Source organism: Rosa chinensis, chromosome 4 (genome assembly GCF_002994745.2).
Source record: "Rosa chinensis cultivar Old Blush chromosome 4, RchiOBHm-V2, whole genome shotgun sequence".
In the NCBI taxonomy this organism is placed as follows: domain Eukaryota; kingdom Viridiplantae; phylum Streptophyta; class Magnoliopsida; order Rosales; family Rosaceae; genus Rosa; species Rosa chinensis.
The window spans coordinates 10,146,621-10,168,891 of record NC_037091.1 but is presented as its reverse complement, the minus strand read 5'-3'; the positions used below and the strand labels follow the sequence as shown (position 1 = coordinate 10,168,891).

General features: G+C 38.8%; 3 protein-coding genes across 3 annotated transcripts; 1 reads left to right on the top strand and 2 right to left on the bottom strand.

Annotated features, from left to right (window-relative positions):
- Positions 1-6,634: 6,634 nt before the first annotated feature.
- Positions 6,635-8,406, bottom strand: LOC112200250 (glycine-rich cell wall structural protein). Its single transcript, XM_024341279.2, has one exon. The coding sequence runs from the start codon at positions 8,070-8,072 to the stop codon at positions 6,858-6,860; it is 1,215 nt and encodes a 404-aa protein (XP_024197047.1). The 5' UTR covers positions 8,073-8,406; the 3' UTR covers positions 6,635-6,857.
- Positions 8,407-10,860: 2,454 nt separating this feature from the next.
- LOC112198776 lies at positions 10,861-11,575 on the bottom strand. The gene is made up of 2 exons (XM_024339887.1): positions 11,116-11,575; positions 10,861-11,000 (listed from the first exon to the last, which is right to left on the bottom strand). The coding sequence occupies exons 1-2, from the start codon at positions 11,573-11,575 to the stop codon at positions 10,861-10,863; spliced, it is 600 nt and encodes a 199-aa protein (XP_024195655.1).
- Positions 11,576-19,856: 8,281 nt separating this feature from the next.
- On the top strand, positions 19,857-20,264 carry LOC112198775. Its single transcript, XM_024339886.1, has one exon. It carries the CDS (start codon positions 19,857-19,859, stop codon positions 20,262-20,264), a length of 408 nt encoding a protein of 135 aa, XP_024195654.1.
- Positions 20,265-22,271: the final 2,007 nt, after the last annotated feature.

The window sequence follows — 22,271 nt, the reverse complement described above, 5'->3', positions numbered from 1 at the left end:
TCAGGAAGGCAAGAGCACAAAGCTCAGGGGTTCCTGAAATGCAAGAGTGTTAGGTTTGAGGGTGCTTGGAAGGCAAGAGCATTAAATTCGGCAGTGCTGGGAAGGCAAGAGCATTAAGCTTAGGGATTCCAGGAAGGCAAAAGCATTAGCGCTAAACTCGGGAGTGCCGGGTAGGCAGAAACTTTAAGGTCAAGGATGCGGGGAAGGCAGTGGAATTAAAGCTCGGGAATACTGAGAAGGCAAGAGTGTTAAGCTCGGAGGTGCTTGGTTAATTTCAGGGGTGTTGGAAAGGCAAAAGCATTAAGCTCGGGGATGCCGGGAAGGCAAAAGTGTCGAGTTAAAGGCTACCTGTGAGGCATGAGCAAAAGAGTTCGAGCATTCCATAAGGTATGAAGGGGTAGTTCGAGGATGATGTTATGAGGCATAAGCTTAACCATTGCTAATTATGTTGGGCTGTATGCACAAGTTCCTGAAGTCGCCAATCAAAGAGAGTTTTTTTTTGGAGTTGATACCAAAGCGTGACTTTGTGCCATATATTGAGCATAATTAGTGAGAGAGTGTCATCAACCTTGTTACGTCTCGTACCTTAATTTACCTGTTTTACTAGTCATTCGGACGGTAAATGATTAAAATATTTACTTTTACCTTCATTTGGATCATTTAGCGGACCTAAAAGTTGATTTTTTGTTCGGCTAAGCTTTTGGGGAAACTTCCTTCATGAAAGTTGTAGAAGATGTTAAACCGAGTTTTTGGACATTTAGCACATTAAAATCAGAGTTGTAATGAAGAAATTATAAGGGTTGAAATGCAGTGGCAATTTTGTAAATTGGGAGATCTTTTGGTATAATTGGGTGGTATATATAATTGGATGTTACCGAAAGGGAAACTTTCCTTTTCTGTGATTTCCCTTTCTGGAAATCGAAGAGACAAAGAGAGAGAGAGAGCCCAAAGAGAGAGAAACCGGAAAAACTTCCCAGCCTCACCGGCGGTGATTCCGACCACCCCCGGCTGTGAAACTGGTCCCATCTGGACCGCCGTACCGTACCTTCCTCTTCCTATTGGTGGTGGCGGCGTTCAACGATTGCAGCGATGGACTGCATAGCAAGCAAAAACTCCAGCCGACGCATTTTCAGTTTTCCGGCCACCTCAGGCCGCGCCACCACCCACACCTGGAATCTCTCTTCTTCATGGTTCGAACCCAACTTGTGGGTACCTCTAATTTTTGAGGAGAAAGGAGAATTGAAGATTAGAGGAAAATGTAGGGTTTTTAAGTTTTCGAGGACGACGTGTAGACCGAGTTCGAGGAGGAAATCGTTGAACGACCGTTGTAACAGCAAACCTGTGAGTGGACATTTGATTTTAAATTAAATTATGCATGCAGTATTACTTTCGAGCATTTTTATATTATGAGATTTTATGAGTTTATGAGCTTTGATTTATCAATAATTCTTTATTTATATTTTCGGTGATTTATTGAGGATTTACAGTATTAATATTAAGTTTTCCTTTCGAAAGCATTTGTTATTTTTGAGTTATGCGAATATTTAGTTATTGGGAGAATTAATGAGTTTAAATAGAGATTTAATTCACCAAACCTAGAGATTTAAATACCTTGAGTTTATAAGTTAACTACTATATGAGAATTAATGACTTTTGGAATATTTGAGTACGGTGCTTATCGAGATTTGGTGAATTGCATTTTCGATGATTTAAAGATTTCAGTTTATTCGAGTAGGTAATTATATTAGCGCATGCATGCATTATCTGGTCGATAATACCCTCCAGATAATAGTCTGGTCGGCAGTACCCTCCAGACTATATTTTGGTCTGCAGTACCCTCCGATGTGTCATCTGATCGGCAGTATCCTCCAAATGGCATAAGATAGTTAGTCGATAGCACCTTCTAACTGTCTATGATTAGTTGGCAGTACCTCTAACCATTGCCTCCTCTTCCAATCAGCAACAACCTTCGATGCGTCCCTGATTGGCAGTACCCTTCAAGTGGCATGAGATGATTGGTCGATAGTTCCTTCTAGTCATGGCCTATCTTGAGATATGAACATTTTAATGAAATTTATGAGACTACTAGATTTCCGAGGTTTCTGAATGATTTTGAGGTACTTATGATATGAGATTTTAAAAAGATATCGAGACAGTTTTTGAGATGTTCTACCATACGTGATTGAGATTTCAGTAAAGTCGAGGATTAAGAGTATTTTCAAGACCTTGCTGCATGCTTGGTTTTTAAGAGAATAAATTGGGGAAGCATTAAGTTTTATTTATTTAATTTAAATTACTTATTTTTCGTTCACTCACTCTAACAGTTTTTAAAATGCTTTTCCCTTAGGCCCTTCAGTTTCAAATACCCAATTTGCAGGCTAGATTAGTTGAGGTTGGGCATACATGGAGTTGAGGCATAGCTATCACTGCTTTCGCATTGTAGGATTTATCAATCCTTTACCATTCTATTTTATTTTCTTATATACCTTGTATATTAGATTGCTCTGATAACTTAGTGGCTGAATGTTCTTAAGTTGAGACTTGTGTTACGTTGTGGGGTTTGTTGTGAGTCGGGGAGCAGGGTGGCTCTAGGAGTTAAGGATGGTGTTTGATTTTAGAATTGTATTGTTTTCTATAGGATTTTAGGTAGCTCATCTTTAGGGGTGACTCTGTAGACTTTTTGGTAGAGTTATTCCTTAGTTGGGCTCCGCAGGGCTACCTCAGATTTCAGGGTGAAATCCGGGGCAGGTCTTGTCAAACCTAGGATTGTGTTTGAGTAAAACAATTTTGCCCTTTCATATGGGCCTCTGCTAGGCCCTCCAGGGAGTCTGCGTATGGGCAGTGGGTGTTAGGTGGTGAAGTTTAATCTTTAGGACCCAAGTGTTGGGTGTTTACTACCAGATCAATGGCCGCCGTGACCTATGTCAACCGGTTGCTTACCCTTTCCCATAGGAGTAGCTTGACAGCAGAGTCTCCCGGTGAGGACTACTGTCGTTAAGGCGTACGTAACCTTGCCATAGGCAAGTGGTCGTGGACCATAGACTCGTGGACCATAGACTCGTGGTGTCTAGACCTAATCCCATTAGGTCTATTTTTCATTGGGAGAGTTTGACAAAATATGGTGTCCAGAGGCTAGACAAAATATTTACATATATAGAGTACATGTAAACATTGTTAATTGGATGAACAACAAATAAGCATAGCAAGTAATATTATGTGGATCTTATGGGCATGTAACATGCATAATAGATAGTGGCAAGTGTAATGGATGTACATATAAAATTTTGAGAGTAGCGCTCGGTGAATAATATGAAACATTGTGAACTTGGAGATTAACTAAAACATGTTGGATATGTTCGAGCGAGTTGGGTTGTGTTCGAGCAAGTTGGGTGTAGTTGAGTAGGTAGGCGCTATGCGAGCATGCGGGGCTTGCCCCAAGCAAGTCGCAGCCATGCTCGATACCCAAGCGAGTCGTAACCCAAGCAAGTCGTAATCCGAGCAAGTTTAGTTAAGGTCATAAGTATCATATACTTCTAAGCATGACATAGTTTACTTAGGTGAGTGTCACATGTATATTTGATTGAATTGCAATTAAATAGAAGCATGGTATGTGTATAGCATGTGAACATAGTATGTGTGCTACTAAACATATGAGCAAATCACGGGAGCATGTCAAGGTATATCAAGTATGATATATTGTAGGCATTGCTTAAAAGTCAATTGAAATACATGAAGCATATTATTGGCAATATATTGATATGGCAATAGCTCTATTTGAAAGAGTGTGTATTGAGATATAATTACTTATCTTGTGCCGATTGGAGTATGTTAGAATTGAAATCAATATGAGTATCAAATTACGTTAGAGTTGTCCAAGCATGACGCTCGATTGCTTCGGCAAATATGATATCCTAGTAAAGTGCACCGATCCATCATTAAGGTATTGCTTGATTGAAATGCAATGCTCAATAAAGGTACGTAGTGAGAGTTCCTTAAAACAAATTGGATGATTCATATATAAGTTGTAAAATTACCAACATCAAACAGATTGTTTACATGTGTAACTTATGTGGTAGGTGAAGCAAATATCTTCATATAGAATGTGTTTGTATGGAAAGAATGTGAAGCAGATATCTTTGCACATATAGAATGTGTTCGTATGGAATTAATGTCCCAATTGGCAGCGAACCAAGCCACTTGATGGTATCAAACTAAGTAATGAATAAACAACGAGTACTTGGGGATGCTAGCAATGCTTCATGACATGCATAGTTTGGTTATGATTTTTGATATCAATTATGAATACGAATAAAGCAGCATGGGCAGAAAATAGATGAGATTGGTGTGATCCTTATACATCACAAATAAAGGGAGGTAAGGAACTCAATGAAATTTTGCGGCTCATAAAGGAGCCGCATAATTGGTTATGAGCCGCATAATTGGCTTTGTGATAAACATGGTGTAAAGACACGCCGTCAAAGTCTGATTGCCTTCAATAATGTCTTCAAAGAATTGATTAAGAGTGGAAGTGTTGAGATCAGGTGTTTGCTTTACAATTGACCCGTGCTAGCTAGTAATATGAAATCTGTCTCTAAAGTAATCATAAACAAGAACCTCCTGTGAACAATCTGATATATAATCTTACTAATTTTAGTTTTTTTTCCAATATTTCATATTAGTTTATTAACGTAAATATCTGGAATAAGAGCATATACATGCATAGTAAAGTCAGCAACACATTTTTCTTTCAAATTAATGAGTTCCTTCTCTTTAAATGGCAAAAATAATACAACACATCTTTCTTGGCTTTTCATTAACGTGTTATTTTTGTGTACACAACTAATCATGCACAACATGACTCATGCTACAGATGGGTAGCTCGATTGTCATGAAACTATTAAATGAAATATTCTCAATTTTGTGGTTTCAATTAGATGGAGTTTTTATTATGAATGACACATGAACAAAACGCAACCTCACACACACTTGGTACTTTTAAAGTGATTGAACTAAGTGCCTGAATTCTAAAATTATCATAATACAACGATTTTAATTACAATTTCAGATTTTAAAATTTGAGAAAACAACATTGAAATTGACATATCTTAACGTACACATGCATGTTACTGTAAAGAAATATAAACAAATTGTATCAACATGGGTTTTAAGTTTTGATTTTTAAACCCTAGACTGTGATTGCTTCACTCGAATCTCCTCAAGTCTTGACTCGGAGAAGTTGCTTAATTTTAGACCTCTGGGACTTCGACGGGATTATTCATGCCTTGCCCCCTCTTTATGAGATCAGACCGGTTTACTGGAGTAAGGTTCTTGAGTAGTGGCTTATCCGATGCATATATGTAAATGAAAATCTTCAGCTCCGGACTCCTAGCAGTACCGGCGCCGGTGCCTGCCGAACTAAAATATGATTCTAGACAACAACAATGTGATCGAAGTCTACTTGGTCTCATCGCATCATATTCCATTATCGAGTACGTAGAGTTTCTAGGGCTAGCTCATAGTGTCACTAATTATATGTTATGAACTTGGTCGTCCATGGTGCCAAACTAACGAGCCCTTGCATAACCACGTTCAGTCGAGATAGATTTACATAGAACCATGCGCAGTCGTCAAAACCCTAATTCTAGCTCTCAGCATGAACAAACCAAATTGTGGACCATATTCCAATTGGTTGAGCAATCAGTGGCATCGATCATTAACTTCCATTGTCTCCAAGATGAAGCAAATGGGAGGAATTATTAGGTGGTCCTGGAGTACCGCGTGACACTGCTATGTGGTGGTTCAAGCCAATAATATTACTCGAATGTGGTGGGAACCATGCAGGGGGTGAAAAAAAAAAAATTAAGAGATCAATTAGAATTCACTACGAGTCACATGACCCAATAACATTACCCTGAACCACCACGTGTACTATGCTCCTGGACCATGTAGTAATTTCCCAGCGAGAGGTAGTTCGATGCATGGACCAAATTCCAATTGGTTGGTGGCATCATTAATTTGGTACCGATCATTAGTCCAGTACTGACCGGCCAAGTTGCAGACCAATAAGTGTAAAGATTCTCGACTAGTTAGCTTCGCGCGTAGATAATCATTGTACAATATATACACACATCAAATTAATACAATTATCACTTAACTCTTGTGGCCGTTGATATTCAGTAATTCTTTGTTTTAACATAATATGAAAATAATGCAATAAAAGATATCTTCAAATATTAGCAACTTGAACAACTTTTATTCAAAAGCAATTAATTTGATACAAGATGACAGATTGAGATACAAGCAAAGAGGCTAGCTAAACCACACTCTGAGTACTTCTAACACTTGAACGGCTTTGATAGCTACTTTACAATAATGTTATAATAATGCAACTGAAAATTAAACATTTTGATTCTTTAAAAGACTTGAGAAGATTGGAGAAAATATGAGCTGTGTAACTTTATTCTTTTTTAATTGTTGAAATCTGTAGAATTTAACAAACTACATCATTATTCTTCACTATTAAATTTAAATCAAATAACAATTGAGAGTTGGGTTAATAACTTATCGTGTACTTAATTCTTTTCTTTCTTGACTATAAAAATTAGAGAGTTAATTCAACGTAATTATTTACATATATGTCTAAAGATCCATTCACTACTAATAAAATTTCAGAAATTAAGCACTGATAATACAAGTAGAGTTTCTCATTAACCACAACTAGATTATTTAAACTTGTAATCTCTTTAAACAAAATTAAATAATTTAGTAGCAAGAGAACACATGATAATAATTCGATCATTGCACTATCTCATTAATTCCAACATGCACGTACGTTAAACCACTGTAGGGCAGCTCTCTCAGTGGCCTCCAATTCCACCACCACCTCCACTGCCAAAACCCCCACCTCCCCCAGCTCCTCCGCCGGCTCCTCCTCCGAATCCGCCGCCAAATCCGCCGCCTCCACCAGAGCCTCCTCCTACTCCTCCACCAATACCACCACCTTTGCCAAATCCGCCTCCTATTCCACCACCGGAGCCACCTCCACCTCCAATGCCACCACCAAATCCTCCACCTTTACCGATACCTCCTCCAATGCCACCGCCTTTACCGAAACCACCACCACCACCAATTCCACCACCTACTCCACCACCCTTACCAAAGCCTCCTCCAACTCCGCCACCAGCTCCACCACCAGCTCCGCCTCCAATGCCACCACCTTTCCCTATTCCTCCACCAACACCTCCACCTTTTCCAAATCCACCTCCAGCACCTCCTCCAACTCCACCACCCTTTCCAATGCCTCCTCCTTTCCCAAATCCACCACCAACACCATGGCCTCCACCCTTACCAAAACCACCGCCACCTCCAATTCCACCACCTTTCCCAAATCCACCACCAATACCATGGCCTCCACCCTTGCCAAAACCACCGCCACCTCCAGTTCCACCACCTTTACCAAATCCACCACCAACACCGTGGCCTCCACCCTTGCCAAAGCCGCCACCACCTCCAATTCCGCCACCAATACCATGGCCTCCACCCTTGCCAAAACCTCCCCCGGCACCACCACCTTTACCTATTCCACCACCAATGCCGCCACCCTTTCCAAAACCTCCCCCGGCACCACCACCTTTTCCTATTCCACCGCCAATGCCTCCACCTTTGCCAATCCCACCACCAACGCCATGGCCACCACCTAATCCTCCACCACCACCAGCTCCACCTCCGACCCCATGACCACCACCGCCAGACCCACCACCAAAGCCACCACCGCCTCCGGCTCCACCACCTCCTCCAGCTCCACCACCAAAGCCACCACCACTACCGCCTCCGAAGCCACCACCTGCCCCACCTCCAGCACCACCGCCAGAGCCGCCTCCAAAACCACCACCACCACCCCCACCTGCTCCACCTCCAAACCCACCTCCAGCTCCACTGCCAAACCCAGTGCCCAAGTTCTTTTCCTCCTCATCGTTCCTCACACTCACTACATTCCTCGCAACAACACTCACTGCAAGAACCTGAATGCAAAGCAAAGAAAACAAAGCAAGTGATTTCCTACTGCGCACCATCTTTGAACTCTCCGGTCGAGATAGCTAGTAAGCTCGTTTGTTAATGCTTGAGTGTTATCTAAGAGTTCTTGCAACTCCTTTTATAGGAGAGCTAGCACATCCATCCTTATGAGATACATGCGTGATTCTTTTGCTTTTTCACTAAATCGGGTCTCAACAACCAACTGTTCGCCACATTTAAGTGCAAATGCACCCACCATATATCATCGATATGCAAAATTTCTATTGGCTACATTTCTGGCTTTATCACCGCAAAAGAAGCCCTAAACAGGAAAACAATAGGGTCAGCTGCTCTAAATGCACTCACTTATTGTTCCCACATGGCTAAGCTAGCTCGGTTCTTCACTGCAGGTTCTTAATTTTCTTATCTCTGACATAAATGAAACTTATACATCAAACTACTATGGACTGGATCTAAGTCGACTACGTACTGTTCCTGACCTAAAGAAAAAGTCTCAGACTAGTGTCCTATAATTTAAACAATTTTATTAGTTGTAAAACCGGAAAAGTGCTCTGGTGCTTCAGATCTGAAAATATTGAAGTGGGCAAGACGAGTATTCTATATACAGTTACAAATTACCCAACAGTCGATACTGATCATATATATCTGGAATTTTTTCCAAGCTAGTTAACTGGGATCATCAGATTTTTTTTTTTGGGGGGGGGGGGGGGGGGGGGTGTGGGGTGTGGATGGGTGTGTTGCAGTAAGTAAGTATTGGGGCATTGTCTGGAAAGCTAGGGTGCCTCCTAAAATACGGATTTTTACTTGGGACTCAGCTTTACTCACAGCCGTCAGATATAAATTTAAGGGCAAGATGATGTCAAATCCTTTTATAGTCCTAGCAGAGAAGCCAAATCCTTTTACTTGGCGTCTGTTGCGTGGAATATTGCCTCCACGAACAGCCTTGGGGTCTAAACATGTGGTCTTGCCAGATTACAAGTGTGTCTTCTGTCGAAGGGAGTTCGAAACAGGTCTGCATCTTTTTAAGTGTTGTTCTGCTGTGGAAAACTTTTGGTCTGCTTCTTCTCTTGTCATGAGTGTAGTGGACCACCCAGCTTCTACTTAATTTGTCTGGCTGGATGTTTGATATGTTGGATAAAATGGGGGAGGAGCAGGTCAACATTTTTATTACTATTATGGGCCTTGCGGTCAGAACGGAATAAAGTTGTTTGGAAGGATGCATCTTTTAGTCCGGTCTTTCTAGCTCAGTGGGTGGATCGTTTTTTGGGTGATTTTCAGAAGTTTCACCCAAAACCCAGCTGCAAGAAGAAGAGATTGATGACTAGATGGAAGTGTACTCCCCGTGGTAGGCTGAAAATATATAAATGTGGATGGTGCATTCCACAAGGAGAAGTTGTGGTTCGAAATAATGAAGGCTTGGGAGTTGCAGCTCTAGCTAGGTCTTTTCTTCATGCCCTCTCGGGTTTAATATGGAGGTTGAAGCATGTAGAGCTGGCCTTTTGCTTGGTATATCCACCAAGAATTTGAAGTTGAAAGTGAAGTATTAATTGCAGCCCTATGATTTGTTTGATCGATGGGTCTAGTTTTGGAGGATTGTAGGTCCTATATGAAGGCCTTCCATTCTGTTGAGGTTGGACACATCTACAGGGAAGCAAATGGTGTAACATATCGCCTTGCTCACCTTGCTAGCTTATGTGTGTTAGATGATATATGGTTAGGGAAAACTAGTGCTATTATTCAGGATGTTCTCTACGAGGATTATTCTCAGTTGTACTCTTAGGTACGAGGTTTAGGTATTATGTCCCCCTCCTCCCCCTGGTTGTAAAATATTAATATAATAATTGAAACCGGACGTGGTGCTAAGCCTCTCAGTTATAGGCTGGATTCTGAAACCGTATTAAAAAAATAAAATAAAAATTACAGGAGATCACCTCTACATCGCAACATGCACAATGTTAACCTAGTTACAGTCCTAGAGTAGATTATTCATGTATGCATAAAATTGGCCAAACCAGTTGGCATATGGCCGACGTACCAAAAAAAGAAGAACATGCATGGAAAGGCCTTTCTGATCGACTTATATATGAGTGTTATATTTAACTATGCCATGTGCTAGGGTACGTGTAGATAGAAGAATTTAATGCTAATTGTTGAAAAACTTGTTCACATGATTAGCTCTCGCATTGAATTTCATCAAACAAAAAATTGACTACTTAACAGCTAAAGCATATTAACTTCAAATTTCCTTTTTATGGTCACCAGTGATGAAGATAGAGAGCCTGGACCCTGGAGAATAGAGTTGTGAACCTCAAGTGTAATAGATTGAGATAAAGCAAGACATATCTATGAAGGAGATTCGAGAGAGAACTCATTACTTACCGAATTTGAAATTCACATGCTTATAGTATTTTCGGTCACTGTTGTAAGATTTTCTTTATATTATCAAAAGATAAATGTTCTTGATAAGGAGAATAAACTCTAAAAACATACATAAAACTTAAATACTTTTTTTATATTTTTTTTTATAATTAAATAAGGGATGAGGCGATATTAGCTCCTCGGAAATAGACGATTTAGGGAACAAGTCCCACCCTCAAACCCGAAGGTGAAGGGTCTACCACACTCTGGGAGCCCACCGCCCGTCCCCTTATTTATTTTTTATTAATAATAAAACAAAATACAAAAAAGAGAAGGGAGGACAAAAGCCAAACCCCAAAAGTACAGACATGAGAAGAAGAAAGAAAAAAAAAACAGATGGAAACCATAAAATTCCATCATTGGAACAGAAACAAAATAAAAATAAACTCCAGGAAGCCCAAATCAACATCAAGAAGAAACACGAGAGTAAGGGAACCCCTGGTCATCCATTCTCAAGTATGGAGAGATCTCGGGTGGAGGTGAGGCATGCCAAATCAGAGATGAAGAAGCCAAACCCAAATTTGTTAACCTATCTGCCACAGAATTGCCTTCACGAAGAACATGAGAGCAGTGAAATGTCATTGACCGAATGCGAGATAAACAATTCAGCCAAGCAATGCGCAGTGGCCAAGGAGGTGCAAATGAGCTAGGTAGAGGTAATACATGCAAGAACACTCATCGAATCACTCTCCAACCAAATACAATGCCAACCCATTCGAAAAGCAATCTCAATACCAATTATAACTCCCATTAACTCCGCATAGAAAGCTGAGTGTTGACCCAAACCTTGACAATAACCTCCAAAATATTGGCCATTCGCAACCCGAAAAACACCACCACAAGCTGCGGGGCCAGGATTACCTTTAGCTAACCCATCAGTGTTAAGCTTAATCCATGGAAAATTAGGGGGATGCCAAAGAACAAACCGCGGAGCAATTGATTTGCGAGAAACTGGTTGGATTCCCAAGCTCACTAGCAACTGAGAGTCTAACACACCGCGGGAATAACCAGGCAAATGGGGAGCAGCAAACCGCAACCAAGATTTAATAGAACGAAAAACACGCATAAGAGAAGGCCTCTTATTATTAAAACAAAGCTTATTACGTGTTTTCCAAATAGCCATGAAAGCAAACAGACAGCCCGCAAGCCATAAATTTTTCAGTTGAGGAGAAAACAGTTTACCAACAATTATACTCCATAAATCACCAATTGAACCCTGAGTTGGTAAAGAAGTACCAAAACAGCACGACAACCATTGCCAAACATGCTGAGCAAAGGAACAAGAAACAAATAAATGAGTTGAATCCTCAATAGTGCAAAAAGAGCAAAGCTGACATACCGAAACCAATGGGATGCCACGTCGTTGCAGTTGGTCATCGGTGGGTAACTTGTTATGGAGAAGGCGCCAAACAAGTATAGAGAACCGTGGTGGAATAAAATGCCTCCAAACTAGAGGTTGTGGGCCATTAGAAGCAAAGTGTGGGCGTAGAAGATTATATCCCTCTTTAAATGAGAAAAATCCATTACTCGAATCCTCCCAAATTAAAAGATCATCTTCAGGGACAATAGGAAGGGGTAAACTTTGAATCTCATCAACCAGAGCTGGAAATAAAGTAGAGAAACGGTGTGGCAAACTCCATTGCTGACCAGCAATAAAAGAAGCTACAGTAGTTGTTAGAGCAACTCTAACAGCTTCCCTATAATTTTTGTATTATAGAGAAGCAAAAGTCAAACCTTTAGCTTATTTTTCTTCTCCAACTCCAACAGATTCCCTAGTTTACAGTAATCTATAAAATCTCCATATTCTTCTTTAAAATTTTGGAGTTTGCTGTAAATATAGGGAATTTGGTTTTCTCTCTCCTCACTTTCCCTAAAATAGAGATAGTTATAGGGAATCTGTTGGAGCAAAAGAGGCTTATTTTTCCCTAAAGTAGAGAAAAATCAAAATATAGGGAATCTGTTGGAGTTGCTCTTAAAGGCTTAGGAAAACAATTGACCTGCAGCCTATCAAGAAGAGAAGTATCCAGCCACTGATCAGACCAAAAAAGAACAGACTTAAATACTACGTAAAACTTAAATACTACGTGGTATGATAGACTTTAATTTACGAGGTAAATCATTTAAAAAACTCTACTTTGAAAAAGAGTATCACAACGGAAAGAAACATCAAGATATTAAAATCAAGCAAATTAAAATTTATAAGCTAGTAAGACGATCTTCCGAACAATGGAAACTAGCTTCACTATTAAGAATATATTGTGCCAACACTCACAGCTGTATCAGACCTTTGATTCACTTTCTCCACGTTCTCACGAACAGCTGCCAACACTTCCCCTCTGCATTTGTTAAGTTAACTGCCTTCGAAACAATTGCTCTTTACAATCACGGGTTGAAGATGGGTGTTAAAACAAATTATAAACGTTCTTTAATTGCAAGAATACCTGTACCGATAGTTGAAGAACCGCATCAACTCACCAAATTCATTTCATATAGTAACACCGGTAACTCGTCGATGTTCCTCACCTCTCACTTACCCATTAGTATTAAGTTCATGAAAACGATGAGAAGGTACGTGGTGACCTCCAACCCGATTGATTTTGCTAGGATTCTATGCAAGAATTATAACTACAGTCTAGATATTTTGATCAACTCATCTAAAATGGGGCATTTCTTGTCAACAATATCTCTCTGATCGAAATGAGTAGTTAAATCCCTTAATGGTCCATACACCTTGAAACATCTACATCATACCAAACATGCTAGCTGGGTAATAAACAGTGAAAAATATAGTCAACATAACATATACCAACTTTACATAATTCATTAAGAGCATCTTTAGCGGACTCTCTATTTTGGCTCCTTAGCTATTTTGGAGAGCATGTTTAGCTTTTTATATATTTTAGCAGCTGCACCAGATTCCTAAGTGGCTCTCCATTATAACTTTTAGCTATCTCGCTCCTAAATATAGAGAGCGAGATGAGGCTCTCTATAATTTAAAACATTCCTTTTGGGTTATTTAATTTATGTAATTTATAAATACATTTAAACTATTTAATCTTCATTTAAAAAATAATATAAACTCAAAATTAGCTAAAATAGAGAGCACTGATACAGACGTATTTTTAAAGTGGCTAGTCAAAATAACTTTTTAGGTATTTTGACTAAAATTTGACTCAAAAATAGCTAGCATTGCTAAAGATGCTCTAAAAAAAAAAGGAAAAAAAAAGGTGCATACTATGTAGCACATTAATTTGTCCAATATTAAGTAATCATAATGGCAATCAAATAAATTATTAGGTGTGTTAGGTTACCATATAAATGAGGATTGGACAACTAATACGCAATAGAATGGAATTTACGGGCACGTTCATTTACCTGAAATGAGAATGGAAATGAAGGGATCGAGTGATGGCGGGGTATGAAAGTTCCTGCATTTACTAACATATATATAAAGGTATTGGAATGAGTGTGGGTCTCACCTCGTTATCAGAAATTGATTCCTGAGTAACGAAGAACTTGATAACCAGGGGGTATGGGTTTAGGAATCATTCCCACACCGTTTTCTTCCTTCTTCCATTACCGTTGTCTCTGATTCATGACTTTTTCTATTCTAAGTAAGTAAACGTATTACACATTGATAGAATTACAAGACGTGATTGAACCTACAAGTTTGAAAGTGATATTAATTAATAATCAGCTTGTTAATAGATCAAAATTTGATTCAGATCTAAAAGTTATTGAAAAAAAATTTGATTTGAAATTTTAAACAATTAATTTCTTAAGAATTCGAATATGTTAATCCATTACCTTAACGGATTAAATGCAGACCATATAGCTATTGATAGATATGGGTGCAGACCATATAGCTATTGCTACCACACCTTATTTTATGTTTGTGATAGTAATTTGCTTAAGTTTACACATTTGTGCTTACCCAAATACTCTAAGCCAAAGCCTTATATATTAAACAAAATGGGAGTTTGGAGAAAAGTGCACGCCTCACACGCTTAGTCTCTCAAAGTTTGTACGGGTTCCGTACGGCGACGCACCCTTTGGTAGGGTGGTCAAGTTGAGAAGGTGAAGCAAGCAGTTTTGGGGGTTCTAGATCGGTTGCGATCTAACCATCCTAGGAGGGAGGGCTGGCTGTGACCGCCGGGATGTTGGAAAAATACGTGATCAAGAGTAGTTAGAATGTGTGGCTACGCACCTCAATTTGCAAGAAGCTCAGGATGAGCTCCTGCATATAGCTAGCTACGATTTTCCACCTTAATTTGTTTGGTCCATGGCCACCAACTCATACTCTTTATATCATTTATCTGTTTTATCATTCGCCAAGCTAGCACATCTGGTGACATTAACATGAAGCATTCTCAAAGTGATAATGATCGCTAAGAAGAATTATACGTTTCTAGATATATTTGTGAGAATGATACATGAGAGTGATAAGAAAAAGAGATGACAACAAGTCATTAATTACCATAATCAAGTGATCAACAAATCCTTAATACGAAGCAAAGAATTACTACATGATATATAGTTGACTGCCAGGGAAAAGAAAAAGAATATTGTAGTTTTTTTTTTTTTTGAAAGGTTTAGGGTTGTTAATATGGTGCAAATTTGACTTTATTAGTAAGTTATATATATGTATGGTCAAAAAACGACTAGTCCGTTGTACTGAACATTTTACTATTTTACTTAATAGACGATCCTTTGAAGATCATTTCTGCAAAATATTGTTCGAATAAGAGTTCGTTTGATTCCAACTTCGATAAAATGATCATAAAGTTTTAATAAGAACAGTATTTACTTGGAGAATTCCAACTTCATAATGCTCTTCTTCAAAATAACATACACCTATATCATGGTGGAAGGAGATTCAAAACTTCTTATCGATAGTATCAGGGGAAAATCTTCTATTCCTTAGAGAATTCAAGTACTAGTTAGAGATATTCAGCGTTTGGCTTCAACTAGCATATTTTTATAGAGGCTAATTTTGTGGCTGATCAACTAGCATCTTTAGCTTGTAATCCTCAAAATGCTAAAGTTTGGTTTTCTTGTTTATCCTTTTCGGTTTCCCCAACGTTCTAGTTGGATCAGTTATGATTGAGTCTTTCTTGTTCTATCACTTTTTTCTGTCATTAAAAACAAGGAAAAGAACCGTATTTACTTGACATATGACCATTTTGTTGGAGCGTAGTTAGAAGACTAAATAATTTTTTATTTGAATAGTGTTGATCTCCATGAAAATATCTCCATAGAAGTGTATGTACTATGTAGAGAATATCCCTACGAAAGCAGGAGAAAATAAAGTTGATGTTCAAGTTTCAGTCGGGTAATTGGAGGATATGTTGACTTTAGATAGAAGTGAAAGGACTATGGTGGTCAACACAAGTCAAATTCAAAAAGTCAGCAAAGCATAAATGTCCTAGCCTGACAGGTGGCAGATGATAAATGGTCATCAAGAATTGTTAGTTATAAATCATCTTCTTTCGAAGAAATATTAGAAATATATGACAATTCATATTCTCCGATTTCCAATTTTTTCCAACATAGCGAGAAGGAAACCCAAATTCCACCCCCAAATCAAAACAAAATGGAAATAGACAAAGTAATATGGACCCTATCAATGTCATTGTCGGGAATCTTTACACATAGAAAAAATTCGATCAGGGCCTTATTCCATTCAATTGGTTCATAGTACTCCAGATAGGATATTTTAACCGAAAAAGGTTTTTGATTAAACTCAAAAGAATATGATGGTAAAAAATCTAATTTCAAAGATATTTCTTTGCATTTTTTTTTAAGATATATACGGAATCTTAATAAAGTTTACGTATTCAAAAAACAAAGATCTAACTCAAAACGTACCCTATTCTTCGTTTAATTTTGATATCATGCAGCAAATTGTTTCTACATGTTTCACAAAATCATCATTCACTTCTCTTATGCATGTTATCCTCACTCTTAAAGCTTCCATTTTTTCGTCAACAAAAGAAAAGATTATCAATGACCTCGTATTTTCATTGTATCTCATTTAATTCCTTGCAATATCTTTACGAGCTTTGTTTTCATTCAACAGTACGTAGCAGTTCTTCATTATGGAACAATCCATTAGATAAAAAGAATATTACTTCAAAAAATGAAGATAAAAAGAATACGTGCACAACTTATTAAAAACACTCCGATCCCAAGTCAATTTGATCATCAATGCCATCAGTGACATAGTATCAAGACATCAAAGGTAGAACAGTTGTGGTGAAGTTGGAACATAACAATTGAACGAGGAAGACCGCTTAAAGAGCTATAAATCACCACATCTACAAAACTCACTTTCGTGAAGTTAGTCGAATATTTGTTTTAAAAAAATCATGTTTAGCATGTTTAGAGAGTCATATTCTTGTCTTCACCATTTTAAGAAGTTCAGAAACATTTCTTAATTTTGGAATTTATTGTTCCATTTGATTTTTGTTTTATTTCCTATTGTGGAGGAAGATAATTATTTCATTTTTTTAGGTCTGTTAGGGCTTGAAAAATTAACTTCGTATCATTGCTTCTATTTTCATATTTTCACATTTCTCAACCCAAATAATTGCCAGGTAATCTAACTATTTAATTTCCTATAAGAAATACTACAAGAAATAGAGAACATATTCTTCGCCTCTACTCAAAAACATTCACTAAAACCCGATAAGTCACGTGTCAAAAACTAACTTAAACATAAATTCTCACACAACCAGGGGCGGACCGACATGGAAGGCTCTATGGGCTTGAGCCTAGACAAGATTTTGGGCTAAAAATCCTTAGGTATATATATATCAGCCCATACCCAGCCCAAAGGAAAAAAAAAAATATTATCCATCACAGCAGCTCCTCACCTCTCGCAGCCTCAGTGCCTGTGTGAGGCACTCACTGACTCACAGAAGGAGATAGAATATCCAGTAGATCGAGAGTTTCTTCCTACACTGTTTTTCTTCTTCCTGCTATGTTTTTCCCAGATTCCCAGATCTCCTCTCGCAGTCTCGCCTAGTCGGCCCAGATCGAGAGTATCGCCGTCGCCGATTCTGTTCGCTACGGTGCTACCAGTGGCGGAGAGAGACAGAGAGACAGAGATTCCATGTTAACTACTTAGCTGAGCCGCTGACGAGTGAGGAACTGCCGAACTGAGGCTCTTGATTTCTTGAATCTTGATCATGGTCGGTCTCGGTGACTCGGTCATCCCCATCACGATCTCTTAGAAGGAGAGAGAATATCCAGTAGAAAACCAACTCTTAATCAAGCCCAATTTCAAAGGTCTGTATCCCAGTTGTTGCCTTGATTTATACCTGAAGAACTTTGCGATGTTATAACTAAGCAAGACGATCCTCTTATGTGTTTAGAGTTCTTGATGAATTGATGATTGTATTTTAACTACTATGATTGCATATACTATGAACTACCGACAGAATGCACTTTGACTAATGTCTTTGATGATAAATTACTAGCTAAAAAAAAGAAAAAATCAAGTAACAATAAGTGAAGATTGCTTTTGTAATTTTGTTGGGTTCTGGGATTTCTTGATGCTTTCTTTGGTTTCTGATTATGTTGTGATTTATTTATTTATTTATAGATGTGCATTTTGTGTTGCAGATTGGAGAGTTTTTAGATTTGGTGTTGGATTGGAGAGTTTTTATTTATTTTTAGATGTGCATTTTGTGTTGCAGATTTGGTGTTGGATGTGTGTGATAATCTGGTATATGGATTTTGAGATTTTGAGAAATAATGATGGTCGTTGAATTTTGATCGAACAGTGAAATGGATGGAAATGTGAGAATAGAATCCTAGAAAGTTTGAATTTCACGTTTTATAACAAGTTGTTTTTGTTTGGATCTAGCAGCGAGCAATGCGATTTAGTCTTGGCTTTTGTGTGTCTACATTTGCTCAATTGGAACCTATTCGATTTGATGTGTGGTGATCAGTGTTTGAAAGAGGATTGGTTAGTCTGTATTAGAGAGCTGAATGTGTTACAATTGGAGGGATTGCCGATTGGTTTTATGGTTCGTTTTTATATTATTCTTATGATACAAGTAAAGTAAGCATGGGAGAGGGTAAGGTGCAGATTGGGGGACTTAGAGGATGTGTTCAGGGTTCGTGTAGGCTTCTCCATAACATATTAGTTGGACAGTCGAACTGTTGAAAGTCTGTGTTTAATTGCTACGGTGGTGTACAGAAACACAAGACATATTTTTATGTTTATTTTACCTAGATGTCACCGAATTGAGGTGTTATAGGTTTTATTTAACTCTGATTTGTTATGAGAATGCCTTTTCTCCCTCTTGTGTGGGCATCATGTACCTGTGCTGTAACCTCTGTCTTTAATTCTTGTTAGAGGTTAACTAGATGTATCTGGTATTCTTAAGATTGAATTTATTGTATTAGAATACCTGATTTAAAGTTCTCCTTTGATTGTTTATATATCAGGCAAGCAAAGGATGTTGTTAAAGGCAAAAAAAAAAAAAATTATGCACTTCTAATTAGCCTAGACAACAATTGAATCCTGGATCCGCTCCTGCACACAACATATCGACTTTTATGTATCGAATGTACATTATGCTCTAAAACTCTCTCACAAATTTTAAATTATATAACCAACCTAAACATTTCTTTGTTGGATTTTTAATACAGTGCGCCGTCTCTGCCACCGTGCAGCCAGGACCAGACCCGGTGGCTCTGACCAAGAGCCACCACACCCTATTTCATTATTATTCCATACAAGAAAATCTTTCCTTAAACAAATCAAAATTCAAAAAGCACCAAAGTCCAATTACAAGTCCGGAAACGCAATCTGTGGTTCACCACAAAAAGGGCCTTCAGTCATATTACCCCCAATGGCATTTACGTTATTTCTCCAAAAACAGAGGGCCATTACCAAACGAAGGTTTCATATAAATTCCTGAAACGAACAACGCCTCTTCAGTCACTCTTTTTTCTCTCTCTAATCGGTCCCCAATCTTCTTCTTCTTCTTCCTCCTCCCCCTCTTCTCTTTTATTTCGCTCTGAAATCTCAACCTCCCCTCCGATCCTCAGCCAAAACCCTGGCGGCCCCACTTCCCAAAACGCCGTCGTTTCCTCCGATCCGCGGCCAATTCGATTCGACCCATTCGGATCCGATTTCACCTCCCAACCTAATCCCAATCTCAGCCTCACCTCCCCTTTCATTTCCTCCTTTTTTTTTTCTTTTTTCTTTTTTTTCCAGCCTTTTTTGCTCTTTGTGTGTGAAATTACATTTCTAACTCTGGGAAGTTGGGAACGTTCTCGCTGTTTTTAATAAAGTCCCCGCACCTGGTTTGACTCTTTTGCCCCTCTCTGACGGTTTTGCCCCCGACGTTGCGTGAAAATTTTTAAAACAATCCCTTCACATTTTAAAGATGAGTTACCAGGTTCATAACAGCCGTAGGATTCCGCCACGTGGCGGCGCGCCGAGAAAGCGGAAGGAAAGAGACGATGGCTTTAAACAACCGTCGGCTCCAACTGTTAAGCCTCCGAGCCGGTCAACGACGCAGCCGGCTGTGTCGTCGAATCGGCTGCTGGCGGGCTACATGGCGTACGAGTTCATAACCAGAGGCACGCTGTTGGGTCAGGAGTGCACAGCCGAGCCGGCGAGGGCGATGAAGCCGGTCGAAGCCGGAGCCGATGATGAGCCGGTGAAGGTGGGATCGGGTGAGGTTGCGGCGCAGGATAGGTACGCTGAGGTGGCGACCATTCTGAAGACGGATGGGGCCCACATTCCGGAGATTGTGAACCCGACGCAACTGGCTCGGTGGATTCAGATGTGACTTAGATGGAGGGAAGGACCGACGGAGAGGTGGGGGAGGGGTACGTGGCGTGGCGTGGTTGGTTGGAGGGTTTTGGTCCACGTCAGGTGGTAGTTAGCAGTAGTAGAAGTTACTATGTAAAGTCTCTCGATCTCATAAAAGCTGGCTAGAGTGTGGTTTAATATTTACGCTTCCTTCCGCTGATATCCAACAAAGTGATCGTCGGGTGGTTCTGGAAATCACGACTCCATCTGTGATGGTAATATTTGTGCTTTGTTTTGTAGAATTTGTACGACGAGGACGTTGAAGAAGAAGAAGAAGAAGCGAGACAATGTTGTTGCATGTATAATTTATTGGAGGGAAATGATGATCATCTGGATGTGAGGATTATTATTATTATTGTTAATTGGAACTCTTTTTTTAAATTTCAATGCCTTTTTAGCTGTTCATGTTCTTGCTTCGATCGGTTTCCTTGTGCTTCATACATATCTGCATATCATGCATGTGTTCTGGGTTTTGGTGGATTTATTGCTTCATGCATGAATGCATGGTTGGATATATTAATTGTTGCATGCATGTGTTTGATGTGCGCGTACTACGTATACATAGATGCTTGGCTTTGGGTTTGGGATTGGCATTATATTGTATGAAAGATGTTGTGTTAGATCATAGTGTGTTCTGCGTTCTGTGTTCGTATGCATATTATGAACAAAAATTGTTACCTTGGAGTATACAACAGATGTATACAATGTCTCTCGCACAATCTCACTCCGTGTGTAAGGCGTGAATGTCAGGACGGCAATGTATGCATCTGTTCTAGACTTGTAGGCAAGAATTTCTGGTCATAAGCACAATTACTGGTGTCATGATGAATATATATGTCGCTGTATGCCATGAAAGTTTTGCAATCTTTTTCAGTTTTCTTGACTGTATAATTTTATATACAAATTTTTTGATGGACAATTTGTATGTACGAATTACAACCATGTGATTTTGTGCTTGTAGTAGTCGAATGTCGTGGTGGTTGTTATCACCACTTACTGAGTTAGCAACCATAGTTACTGAATCTGTTCAATTAATCAATCAAAACAATGCCCAAATTATTAACGATGATTTTCAAAACAGTTACTATTCACTTTTTATTTTTTTATAATTATTATATTTTTATGAAACCTTGTAAAAACGAGGGAATTTATTGGGGATGAAAAATAAGGAAAGAGGGACAAAAACCAAAACTTTTCAGACAGGATAGGAAACAAAATAAGAACTTAAACTGAACGAACCTGAAAATTAGAAAAGCCCCAACATAACTCTATTATAAGGAGAATGAATGAAATCTTGCGGCATATCCCACCAAGTGATACCAGATGAAGGGTTTCCAAAATTTCGAGCATCAACCACTTTGATTGCTATCCCGATAAACAGTTACTGTGCACTTAATCGTGTCCAACCATATAATTTTCTTTGCACACCATCAAAGATGATTGTCGAAACAGTATCTTCACAAAAAATTTCTCTTTACATGCTCGCAGTTGCTTTTCAGAATATGGATGTTCGTTGTTGTGTCATCTTTGTCTGCTAATTTCACCTTTGTCCGCTAATTTCACTTTCGTACGTATAAATATTCATAATGGTGCATTGATTCATTTACATGATTAATTTCTAGCTGGATCGAATTATAGGACAACTGAAGCAATATTGTAATGGTTTAATCGTTTATTATTATTATTATTATTATTATATATATATATTTTTTGAAAAGATGGTTTACTCGTTTATTAAATATGAAGAAACATATGATTCTTAACCACCCTTTAAGCACATGTCACAGGCCGCTTATGATCTAGTATCTTAGAATTAATAATATCTCTGTCTCTTACGGCATGAAGTGCTGGTCATTTTAAAACTGGATTTTCCTATACAATAATTCGAATGAGATTGATGTGGGTTGTTGACTTGTTGTCATGGCCTGGAGGGGCTCTCGTTTAATAAACAAATTGAAATTAGCAAGAACAGCTCGGGCTGTGA